Here is a 13235-nt window from a genome sequence, read left to right as displayed (position 1 = left end):
GCTCCGTGCCTCGGACCTTCGTCCTGAAGTTCAGGAAAGACTGGCTGATTTACCTTGCACCTGGGATAACCTTTTTGGTGACAAGATGAAGGATGCAGTCGCACAGCTGAAGGATCACCACGAAACCCTCCAGTCTCTGTCAGCCGGTGTCTCTGCTTCTCTGTCCTCTTCCAAGAGGTCTTCGAGCCCGGTGTCGAGGAGGCCTGTCTATGGGCTGAGGAAGTACTATCCTTTTGCCCCCTCACTCCCACCCGCAGCAGGCCAGCTCTAGGGGCAGGTCCCAGAAGCAGTGGAGCCCCAAGCCTCAGCCACTGCCACAGGCTAGCCCTTCTACGGGGTTTTGATTGGTCACAAGGGAACACAAGCCAGGGATTTCGACCAGCACCGGAGGACCCACCGGTCAGGGGCCGTCTCCATTTTTTTGCAGATCGGTGGCCATCTGTGACTTCGGACCAATGGGTCCATCATCCATCACGGGCACAAGCTGAACCTCATGGAGGTTCCACTGGATTCGCCCCATGTCAACTTTGGGGTCCCATCTCACATTCAGATCTGCTCCTAACAGAGTTCTCCGCCCTATTAATGACCAGGGCAGTGAAGCCCATTCCTCAGGGCCAACAGGGTCGGGGGTTTTACTCCCATTATTTCTTGATTCCAAAGAGAACAGGAGGCCTCCGTCCTCTCCTTGATCTGCAAGCCTTGAACAGATTTCTAAAAAGATAAAAGTTCAAGATGGTATCCCTGGGCACCCTGATTCCCCTCTTGCAAACAGGATACTGGCTTTGCTCCCTCGACATACAAGACTCCTACGCCTACATCAGAATCTTCCCAGGACACAGGAAGTATCTCCGGTTTGTGGTGGGTCATCAGCACTTTCAGTACAGTGTGCTCCCATTCGGCCTGGCCTTTTTGTACCAGTGAGGGATCCAGGTCTTTCCATACCTGGATGACTGACTGGTCAAGAGCCAGCACCCAGGCGGGAGCTTTGTAGTCACTTCACTGAACCATTCGGGTTCCTGATCAGTTACCAGAAGTCCCATCTCCATTCATCATCACGGCTGGATTTCATAGGGGCCATGTTAATGTGACGCGGGCAAAGGCTTTTTTGCCCCACAACAGGGCAGCCATGTTGGCACGGCATATGCTGCAGCTTCTGGGGCATGTGGCCATAACTGTGCATGTCACCCCTTTTTTCCCGTTTACATATGTGCCGGGTCCAGTGGTCCTTGCAATCCCAATAATGCCAGGCCACCCAAGGCCTTCAGGTTCTCATCCAGGTCTCCCCCTCTCTCAGGGCTTCCCTGTCTTGGTGGAAGACTCCTTCCAATCTGGAGCAGGGTGCCCCCTTTCATGCTCCTCCCATCCAGATTGTGCTTACCATGGATGCATCCCACCTGGGATGGGGGGCCCATGTGGAAGGCCTCCACATCCAGGGCCTCTGGACCATCCAAGAAGGTCTGTGTCAGGTAAAACTCTTGGAGCTGCGGGCGATCTGGTACACTCTATCAGCCTTCTGGGATCAGCTAGCCAACAAGGTGGCCCTCATCTGGACCAACAGTCAGGTAGCCACGTGGTATATCAAAAAGCAGGGAAGCACCAGATCCTTCCTTCTCTATCAGGAGGCAGTACAGATCTGGGCCTGGGCGCTGGCTCAGGGAATGCTGCTCTGGCTGTGTACTTGGCCGGTGAAGAGAACACCCTGGCGGACAGGCTGAGCCAAACTTTCAGACCCCACGAGTGGTCCTTGAAGCAGGAGATGACAGACTGGATCTTCTGTCTCTGGGGGACCCCGGACGTGGATCTATTTGCCTCCCCTTGCAACGGGAAAATTTCCCGGTACTGCTCCCTGAACAGGTCGGACGGCCAGCTAGCCACAGACGCCTTTGCCCTTCACTGGGGGACAGGCCTCCTGTACGTGTATCCTCCACTTCCGCTGGTATCGAAGACCCTCTTGAAGCTTTGCCAGGACAGGGGGACTATGATCCTCATAGACCCCCTTTGGCCAAGACAAGTTTGGTTCCCGTTCTTGCGGGATCTGTCCTGGCTGGACCCCATCCATCTGGGAACTGCTCCATACCTCCTCACACAGGATTAGGGCAGGCTGCGCCACCCCAACCCTCCGGGCCCTGTCACAGCCTAGATGTAGAGCTGTTGATCTTGCAGGCTCTTGACCTCAGACGAGGTGTCCCGAGTCCTGGTGGCTTTGAGAGAGCCTTCCACCAGGAAGTCTTGTGCTTCAAAATGGAAGAGGTTTACTGTCTGGTGTGTACAGAAGGGACTAAACTTCTTCTACTACCTGTCCGGCAACTCCTGGACTACCTACTGCACCTTTTGGAGGCTGGGCGTCAAACCAACTCCGGGTACATCCGAGTGCCATAGGCTCTTGCTACCGAGAGGTGGACTGTTTTCCCATCTTGGTGTAGCCCGTGGTAGGGCGTTCATGAGTAGGTTGCTTCAGCTGCGGCCTCCCCTTAGGACCCCTGCGGTTGCTTGGGACCTTAATGCGTGGTGTTGGCCCAGCTGATGAAACCACCATTTGAACCGATGTGCTCCTCTACCCTCAAGTATTTGACCTGGAACATCATATTGTTGGTAGTGATCACTTTGGCAAGCAGAGTCAGTGAACTGCATGCCTTGGTGTCTTATCTTCCCTACACAAGATTCTTCCATGACTGGGTGGTTTTGCGCATGCACTCTAAATTCCCGCCGTAGGTGGTGACAGATTTCCATCTTAACCAATCCATTGTCTTGCCTACTTTCTTCTCTAGGCCTCATTCCAACCAATGAGAAAAGGCAGTGCACACACTTGATTGTAAGAGGGCCTTAGCCTTCTACCTGGATCAGACAGCAAGCCACAGATGGTCCACCCAGTTCTTCGTCTCTTTTGACTGTAATAGGCTGGGAGTGGCCATTGCAAAGCAGAATCTCTCTACCTGACTAGCGGACTGCATTTCATTCTGCTATGTCCAAGCAGGACTGCAGCTTGGGGGCCATGTCACAGCTCATTATGTTAATGCCATGGCGACTTCTGTGGCTCACCTGCAGTCTGTTCCAGTAGGAGAGAGATCTGCAAGGCTGCAACATGGAGTTCTCTCCACACCATCACAGCTCATTATTGTCTGGACAGAGACTGCCGCCAGGATAGCAGATTCGTCTAGTCTGACCTCAGGAACCTCTTTCAGCTGTGATCCCAACTCTTCCTACTTAAGGCCCCTGGTTTGAGTTTACTGTCCCCGCTGTTATCAATAGCATCTCTGTTGTACCCGTTGGCACCTCTTTCATGTCTGTTGCTCCCATTATTATTCAGGGCCAGCCTGTAGCTAGGGATTCACCCACATGTGAAGACTACCATCCTGCTTGTCCTAGGAGAAAGCAGAGTTGCTTACCTGTAACAGTGTTCTCCTAGGACAGCAGGATGTTCGTCCTCAGGAAACCCATCCTGCGGAGTTGTGTTCTTGTAATCTGTTTTATTTTTTCGTATTCTGCCTACGAGACTGAAGAGAGACCCCACATGGATAGTGGCATGCTCAGTGTGCCAGTCAACGTTTCTTGAAACTTTGACAGACATTTTCTGTGTCTGGCTCCATCTGATGATGTTACCCACAAGTGAGGACTAACATCCTGCTGTCCTAGGAGAACACCTGTTACAGGTAAGCAACTCTGCTATACCAGAGCTTTAGGTATTTAGGATTGCTATACTTGTACAAGGGAGGTAGACCCTTATCCAACCAAGCTAACAAGGTCATTCATCAAAATGCGTTATGGTGTTAACGCATGAAATAATGGGTTAACGAGTGCGTTGACGCCATAGTGCATGCGATAATGCTATCGCACGGCGCAGATGCAAATTTCAGGAAGGGGTGGGATAAGGGAGAAGTTTGGGCGGGAATTAATAAAATGAGGGGCAATATCACAACGCATAACGCATGCTATCGCACAATTTTAAGGCTGGTAATACCTACACCATTTTTCCTGGCATTAAGCTGTGCAATATGCCCGAAATGGCTGGAATGCAATTCGCGATACATTTTTAGAATTGCATTTCGGCCATTTCTGAGCTTGAGAAGGAGAGGGGAGTAGATTGGAGTAGAGAGAGAGAGCGCCTCTGGGGAGGTCCTCACAGTGTTCAACTATTTATATGCCTATAGGAGGGCCATCTAATAGCTCGAGGTGAGCTGTTGGTGGTGGTTTAGGGCCAGTTTTTCATGTAGAGTGAGATATACGAACAGCACAGTACACCTCTGTGAAGATTTGATGTCATTTGGTGTGAGGAAAATCTCACAAAGGTGACATTACTACTATGTTCTCTCGCCCTAGCTTGATGGACTTTATAACAGGGTACCATCAAGCTAGGTTGAGATAACATAGTACAAAATTTCATCTTTGTGAGACTTTCCTCACTCCAAATGGCATCAAATCTTCACTGAGGTATACTGTGTTGTTCGTATGTCTCACTCTATATGAAAAACTGGCCCCTAAACCAACACCTCACCTCAAGCCAGTAGATGGCCCTCCTATACAGATATAAATACTTTACTACTATGAAGGCCTTGTAGATAATCTTGCTCTTGCTCTCTCCGCAAGATGAGAAATAGGAATTGTCGCGGGGCACAAAACGTTTACTGTACCGCATGATACTGCCAGTGCAAAGCAGAAATTCTAAAATCGCCCTAAACCCCCCACCTTTTCTTATTGTGGGTGTTATCCATGCAGTAACACATTTTGATGGATCTAGGGGTAAATGTGTTTATTTCTACTTAATTTTCTAAGGAATTCTGGAATATATTTTTCACATGGCAGTTATAAAGTAGAATGTGTGGATAAATGAACAAACGCTGGTTTAATGCATTTTACTTCCAGGCTATATGGCAACAAATGGTGAACATTTTGGAAGGGGGTATAAACTTTTTCTTTAGCCACTGTGATTTTATCTGTGTATTGGCTTCACAATGTTGTCTACTTTCTCTATGCTATTTAAAAAATATGCTTTTTTTTTCTTTACAGCTCTCCAGCATGCAGGAAAGCACATGGAAGACTGCATCGTGGCCTCTTATACAGCATTGCTGCTGGGATGTCTCTGCCAGGAGAGTCCAGTAAGTCAATTATTGATTCAGATCACAATGCATTTTTAGCAGGATTACTTGGGTCAACTTTTAAATCTTGACTTAAAATGCATTCCCAAGTAACATAGGAAGTATTCATCATTCTATTGAAAAATGTTTTTGTCTTATAATAAAAAATTGCCCTGTCAAAATCAATACCTGTTGATTGAGGATACACACAGTTATAGCAAGGAGATATACTTTTTGTCTTGGCATGTGTCATGATAATTACAAGGACTCATTTCTTTCCTATTGATATGCAGAAATTAAGGTTGTGATTTATGATTTATCCAATTTTGGAGAAAATCATGGGTTATTAGTGGTAAAAATTCAAGTTCTTGGCAGTATGAGTAATTAGTGTGATTATTGATAACTAGACTTGTTTTGCTATGGTTTGCACTCAAAATATATTGAACAAAAGGTCTTTGAATAGATTTTAAAAATTAGAGATTTTGTCAATAAGCCACATGATGGTATAAAATTGTCTTCTGATTGCAGCTACTTGAAGCAATAGAACTAATGTGTAATTGAGGATCATAGTAAATTGCTAAAGTAACTTATAAAATTTTGGAAGATGTCAAACTCAGTTTCCAAACTGTTACAAACTACTTACAATAAGTAAATTACAAATGAGCATGAATATTTCTTTATATAATGCTGTCTGTTTACGCAGAATTGAGCAGACTAGTCCACTTTGTCCTTGTGATAAGAGGCTTGCAATCTGTTTGAACACAGGCAATACAGAAAATGCTGGATAGGGGAATTAAAACAGGGTCACCAGCCTATTAAACGTGTCATGGATTAGTTCTTCCTAATGTACTGATGATAAACAATGCTATATTGCAGGGGTCAGGAACCTATGGCTCGGGAGCCAGATATGGCTCTTTTGATGGCTGCATCTGGCTCGCAGACAAATCTTTAATAAAAAAGTAAAAATCTAACAAAATCCCCCACCCTCCTGACGCCCCCCAAGACCTCCAAAATTAATTTACTACAACCCCCATCCTCCTGACCCCCCCAAGACCTGCCAAAAGTCCCTGGTGGTCCAGCGGGGGTCCAGGAGCGGTCCGGGAGCGATCTCCTGGATTTGGGCTGTCGGCTGCCAGTAGTCAAAATGGCGTCCATGGCCCTTTGCCCTTACTATGTCACAGGGGCTACCGCCACCATTGGTTGACCCCAATGACATAGTGAGGGCAAAGGGCTGTTGGCGCCATTTTGACTACTGGCAGCCGACAGCCCAAGTCCAGGAGATCGCTCCCGGACCCCCGGCAGGTCTTGGGGGGGGGGGGGCGGGTTAGGAGGATGGGGGGTTGTAGTAAATTAATTTGGCAGGTCTTGGGGGCGTCAGGAGAGAAGGGGGTTGTAGTAAATTAATTTGGTAGGTCTTGGGAGTGTCAGGAGAGTGGGGGGTTGTAGTTAGTATGGCTCTCACGGAATTACATTTTAAAATATGTGGCGTTCATGGCTCTCTCAGCCAAAAAGGTTCCCGACCCCTGCTATATTGTCTTCTGTTTTATGTCTTTTTAAAGTATACCAAGTATTTATTCTGTGTGTGGTATATTGGAAATTCACCCACTCCTATCTAGACTGCCATGTTAGTTTATCTCAGCATCTATTCTTCCATCTAATTGGCCAGTGTGGTATTCTTTTTTCCAGAAATTTGTTTAGAAAGTATCCATTATATAAACTGTTTTTCATTTCACTTTCAATGCAGCTCTGTAAAGACTGAAGCCCAGCAAGTGTACTCTTCATATAATTTGAGAGCCTCTGCACATGTCTATGTTCACATGAGTGCATTCGCATAGATGTTTAATAAATGCTCATCTGTATTATTAACTCTCTTCAGATAAATGTAACTACTGTGAGGGAACATTTACCCGAAGGGGACTTCTCAATAATGACTGAAATGCTAAAAAAATTCCTCGGCTTCATGAATCTAACAGTAAGTATACATAATAAATAATACAATTAAATAGACATGGAAACTGGTCTTTACTTTGGTGAGCAGTGATTGCCCTAGAGTTGGTTCCTAATAGAAAAAAAAGGTTTATAGCTTTAACTAAAAAAAAAAAAAAGCATGGATCAAACTTTGGCTAAGAACATAAGAACATGCCATACTGGGTCAGACCAAGGGTCCATCAAGCCCAGCATCCTGTTTCCAACAGTGGCCAATCCAGGCCATAAGAACCTGGCAAGAACCTAAAAACTAAGTCTATTCTATGTTACTGTTGCTAGTAATAGCAGTGGCTATTTTCTAAGTCAACTTAATTAATAGCAGGTAATGGACTTCTCCTCCAAGAACTTTTCTAATCCTTTCTTAAACACAGCTACACTAACTGTACTAACCATATCCTCTGGCAACAAATTCCAGAGTTTAATTGTGCGTTGAGTGAAAAAGAACTTTCTCCGATTACTTTTAAATGTGCCCCATGCTAACTTCATGGAGTGCCCCCTAGTCTTTCTATTATCCGAAAGAGTAAATAACCGATTCATGTCTACCCATTCTAGACCTCTCATGATTTTAAACACCTCTATCATATCCCCCCTCAGACATCTCTTCTCCATACTGAAAAGTCCTAACCTTTTTAGTCTCTCCTCATAGGGGAGCTGTTCCATCCCCTTTATCATTTTGGTTGCCCTTCTCTGTACCTTCTCCATCGCAATTATATCTTTTTTGAGATGCGGCGACCAGAATTGTACACAGTATTCAAGGTGTGGTCTCACCATGGAGCGATACAGAGACAACATGACATTTTCCGTTTTATTCACCATTCCCTTTCTAATAATTCTCAACATTATGTTTGCTTTTTTGACTGCTGCAGAATTCTGAACCGACTATTTCAATGTATTATCCACTATGACACCTAGATCTCTTTATTAGGTGGTAGCACCTAATATGGAACTTAACATTGTGTAACTATAGCATGGGTTATTTTTCCCTATATGCATCACCTTGCACTTATCCACATTAAATTTCATCTGCCTTTTCGATGCCCAATTTTCCAGTCTCACAAGGTCTTCCTGCAATTTATCACAATCTGCTTGTGATTTAACTACTCTGAACAATTTTGTATCATCTGCAAATTTGATTACCTCACTTGTCGTATTTCTTTCCAGATCATTTATAAATATATTGAAAAGTATGGGTCCCAATACAGATCCCTGAGGCACTCCACTGCCCACTCCCTTCCACTGACAAAATTGTCCATTTAATCCTACTCTCTGTTTCCTGTCTTTTAGCCAGTTTGTTAATCCACGAAAGGACATTGCCACCTATCCCATGACTTTTTACTTTTCCTTGAAGCCTCTCATGAGAAACTTTGTCAAATGCCTTCTGAAAATCCCTGAACTTATTGATTAGATGGACATTGCTGATTGAAAACTTGAAATAATGTCCAAATCTATTTTCTCATACATATTTGTTTCTCTCATTAGAGTTTAACTCTCATCTTTCTCAAGATTGAGAATCATGTAAATTAGAGTAAATTAAATTCCTGAAAATATTAGCCATTTAATAGTTAATGATGTACATGCCCAATAAGTATTAATGGATTGAAATATCACAATTGTGGATCTCTGTAAAAATCCCTTCTACAAACCCAGGAATTTACCATCTCTAAATCCCTTGTTGGCATAATAGAGTTTGCTTAAATTAGCAGTTTAAGCCATAATATGATCATGCTGAAAATCTCCAGATTTGTAGTGCAACTCAAGCATGCTGTTTTTCAGTTAATGTTTGTGTGGTTGCAACAGCACCTAAGATTCTAAACTAGTTGGCCTTACGTTTGGTATTTGTCAGCAGAACATTTTGATTCCTGCCTAATGTAGAGTCAGAAGAAGTAAAATTACCCTTTACTTAACTGTTAAAGTATATTGTTGTGTTTCTTCTGATGTCAGGTATATCAGAACTAGAAACTATTGCTTATGCATAATGTAGGGATGAGAATGTGTAACGTCTTGCTTACTAATTTTTAATGCCAGTAGTACAGCAGAAAATATTTCAAAACTGCAGTCTTAAATATCATAGAATTTTCTTCTGGAAATGTTTTCCTTAGTTTTGAGACGTTTTAAAATGTGCTATAATTTCCAGTTTAAAAATAATCTCTTTTGCTTTCTGTGTGTGTTTCTCAGTGTGCTGTTGGAACAACGGGCCAGAAATCTATCTCTAGAGTCATTGAGTACTTGGAACACTGCTAGATGCTCAGCCTTTGCTGCAGGCACTCTCTCTAATGCTGGAACTACCCGTAAATAAAGCATGAAGTCATGAAAAGTCCTTGAAGATGCACCAAGAAGCATTCATTTGTGTCATTCATGTTAATGTTTTTTAAGGTTATTTGGACTCCACTCTGTTAAATATGCACTCTGCATTTGCCGAAAAAAGTTACTACTGTACATCCATCTGCAGCAATCAAAAATGAGGAACAGAGGTGCTGTAGGGATAATGAAATACAGAATGTAGGCTATTTATTATGCAGCACAGTATTTTTTTTTTCGTACAGATTGGCAGGGTTTATGTGTGTGTTTGGTGCTTGGATCTATCCAGTATAAAGGAAAATGTAAGATTGGTTTGCTGCTAACAGTACAACTGCTGTTTACTGCCGAGTTCCTGTGTTCAGTAATATCCAGGTACAGAAGCAGTTCTACAGTTTCCCACAAGGCTGACTAGGGGAGCGCTTGTTTAGCAGCAAAGCTGCTCTGCTTTTTTGGCTGGTGTTTTGTTTCTATTTTGCTTTGCTTTATTTTTAATTCCTGCTGGGGGGGTTTTTTTTTGTTGTTGTTGTTCAAAGGTTTTATTAAAAGATGCTTCCAAAATCAGAAGTTAAGAAAAAAAAAAAAAGAAATTATAAAATGGAAAATAGACTCTCTTTGTGAGTTTTTACTAATTTTTATAGAAATGCTTCTGAAATGTTTAGGAGTAAAAATCAGAGTGGTTCAGAAATTTAAACTGCCTACAGGTTTTAATTTAATTTAATAGCAAAAGCAAGCCTAGAAAAATAAAGTTTAAATGTTTGATACTGTTTTAATTGAGGCAATTCTGTAATTGGGATTTTTTCCCCCTTTGGTTTCTCAGTTTTAGAAATGCATGACCCAAGTAAAATGAATACCCTGATCTCGAAGTTCTAAGAAACTTTGTGGAGTATTTTTTGGGAGTAGTTGGCAAAAACTACTATGAATTTGGTGCCCTTTTACAAAGTGAGCACGGTTCATCTAGACTAATTAGTTTTGAATAGGGGCATGTATAAAGAAATGTATTGCCTCTAGGGAGTTCTGGGATATTTTAATTACTACTTTTACATTGTTAGGGAAATACATTTTTCTTGAACATGTTAAATCTAAAGCTGCTGATAGAGCCAAGTTTTTCTTGATCTTTTTTTTTTTTTTTTTTTTGTCTTTTGAGGTGAATGGAAGACAAATAAGGGACCAGGACATAAACCAGTGTCAAGTGTTTTGTGTAGACATGACCTGAATACCTGTTTTGCAAAGTTTGATCAAAATTTCTGAAATCATCTGGAATTATTTTTTTAATGACTTACAGTTGCTAATTCTTATTTAATCCATGAGACCATTCAAAGACCAGGTTGATAAAACTACAATCTGTGACACATTTGTTACCAGGAGTTATCATTTGTTTTATTTTCTCTGTTATATTTTATTCAGTTACTCTATCAGTAAGCAAGATTTTTTTTCTCTCTACATGAAGCTGTTTTCCTTTTTATTTTTTGATCCAGGATTATGTCTGAGAGAAAATTAGGCGACAGTACTTTTTCATTTATAAAGAAAAAGGCTTCTTAATCATAAATCTGGGGAGCTAGGTGTCTTTTAGCTAGTTAGGTGTGATGCCAGAGACCCCCAAAAATGTAGGCTGATACTTGATAAGGTAAGAAACATCTTGTGACACATTAAATGTTTGCTATTGAATTTATGAGAAGCTGAATCACAAATTTCAGTCTTCCATATGCAAAGATTTCTGACTATTGTACCATTCATGTTGACACTTGCCATTAGTCAAGTCTCACAAAACTGGTATTTTTTTTTTAGTAGTGATCTTGAAAGTTATTTATTTTTCAGAAAAATGCTTCATCCCCATTTTAAGTATCTACAATATGTAAGTAGTTAACATCTAGAGAAATAGGTAACCAGTGATCATTAAACACAGGGCCGAACGGCTTAATATTTTTTCAGATACATTTAATCATCTGCTTTAGAGGGTTGGGTCAAAATCTATTAATTGATAACAAGATTTAGTGAAACTGGTATACATTTTCACACATTTAAATAGAATTGGCCCTTGGAAGTAGGTTTCATGTATGAGAACTGAATAATTTGGAATTTCCACAGCTGGAAGTCCATTCAGGGAAAGGTTCTTGTGAAATTCACTGTTCTAGTTGGTGTCAGCAGAATGTTTGCTTAGTTCTCCTATTTATTTGAAATAATGCAGTGAACTTTCTGCCCCCAAGCTCCTTGCTTCTTATTTTGCCAGTACTGTTCGCATGACTTAACTTATTTGTCCAATAAGTGGATAACATAAAGGTAATACTGAATAATGCATTGTAACATGTTGCTACACTGAGTTGTAGTACTGTATACAAGATCCAGTAGAAACATTTATTACGTTTGTAAATGAGACAGGTCAGAAAATATAATACCAGTGACATCTGGTGGTATCCCTCTAACTAATCTGTAGTCAAGATGAGTAATATGAGTAAAGTACATTTATATCTCTGCCATCTATAATTACTTTACGCAGTTCTACCTGTTTCCTGTTCCCATTTTTGATGAGGCAGATTTGTTGAAATTCTATGAGGTTGTAACTGATGAAAAGCAAAATCTTGTCTTTTGTTATTCCTTTCACTTTTATATGACCACCTACAACTAAAGCATAATATACCAGTGTAACACAAAAAGATTTTGAGGAATCTTCTGGATGGAGGAATGTGAAGGATTCCTTCAAGAGCAGGAAACAAATTAATGGTTGCTAGCATTCAGAATTTAGGGTGGGGTTTTTTTTCCCATTTAATCAACATCAGAGCCACGGTTCTTGTCATATTGATGGACTTAGAAATGATTAAACTTCAGATTTTCTAGAAATATATTGGAACACTTGTCAGAGGGTAATAAAATGGCTTTAATATATAAGTAGGGCCAACAAAATCTTTGTTACACTGGTAATAGTTGTGAATGGGAATTATGTCAGTGTTTCACAGTTTTTAAAAATTGTCAAACACTGACAGGGTAGATTTTTTTATGTAGAAGATGTTCAGGAGGTGTAAATCACCTTATGAGCTGCAATGCATTTGTGTTTTGAATCCTTCAAGCACTCTGCATTAAGAGTACTTGAGGCCTACTTGCAATTTAACTAAAGTTTTAAAGTAACCTTTTTTCCATTGTAAATATTTCTGTAAATACAATCAATTGGAAATTAGAATGGTAGAGTACTTTTCTGAATCCAATCCTATTTTTATTTTATACAGTATTTCTCAGCTGTGATCTTTGGAGCAAAAGCCAACGGCAGGAAAAAAAAATCAAGTTTGTACCAGTTTCATGAAGTATGTCTTTGGGTTTTTGTAAATAATTTTAACTCAAATAAAATTGCTACTTTCAGTACACTTGTTTATTTTAAATCTTTATCTTCTCGCAAGCAGAAAATTAGAGAATAATCTGGATAAGCCACTGGTTTTCTACAGTTCCATGGGGAAATTGACTGACTTTCTCTAAAAAAATATTCCATTGAACAGTTTAAATATTAATCTGTATATCCTTTTCCCACAATTTTTAAACCCCTCAGCAACCTCCTTAAGTGCTTTCTACAAACACAGATAGAACCTCAAAGCCACTTTAGCAGATGCCAGCACCTTATTACACACTTTTTTAAATCTCATACATCATGCAATGAATTCTCAATTTTCCTGCTGTTATACAGTGCCTCAGCTAAAATCATTTAAATCTTTAAGAACTTGCTAAGTTAAATTTCATCTTTATCTCTAGAAAGATCTTAAAATCTTTACCTAATCCAACATCTGTGTCCTGTATTTGCCACCCAAGCCAATTAATGCAAGAATTGTTGGTTTTAAACATTGGGTTGTACCATAAAAGTGTTTTGGTAGTGTTTTTTCATTCACTGTTCAGTAAATT

At 41.1% G+C, this 13235-nt stretch overlaps 1 protein-coding gene across 4 annotated transcripts in view; it reads left to right on the top strand.

Annotated features, from left to right (window-relative positions):
• WAPL (WAPL cohesin release factor) overlaps positions 1–12707 on the top strand; it is a 533375-nt gene extending 520668 nt beyond the window's left edge. For all 4 annotated transcript variants that reach the window (XM_029609312.1, XM_029609314.1, XM_029609311.1 and 1 more), the window contains exons 17-19: positions 5005–5093; positions 6949–7044; positions 9234–12707. In XM_029609312.1, coding sequence (XP_029465172.1) covers positions 5005–5093; positions 6949–7044; positions 9234–9299 — 251 coding nt within the window. In that variant the 3' untranslated portion in view covers positions 9300–12707. The remainder of the gene's footprint in view (positions 1–5004; positions 5094–6948; positions 7045–9233) is intronic.
• Positions 12708–13235: the final 528 nt, after the last annotated feature.

Source organism: Rhinatrema bivittatum, chromosome 7 (genome assembly GCF_901001135.1).
Source record: "Rhinatrema bivittatum chromosome 7, aRhiBiv1.1, whole genome shotgun sequence".
Lineage (NCBI taxonomy): Eukaryota > Metazoa > Chordata > Amphibia > Gymnophiona > Rhinatrematidae > Rhinatrema > Rhinatrema bivittatum.
The sequence above is the reverse complement of the archived record's forward strand: the minus strand, read 5'-3'. Positions and strand labels throughout refer to the sequence as shown.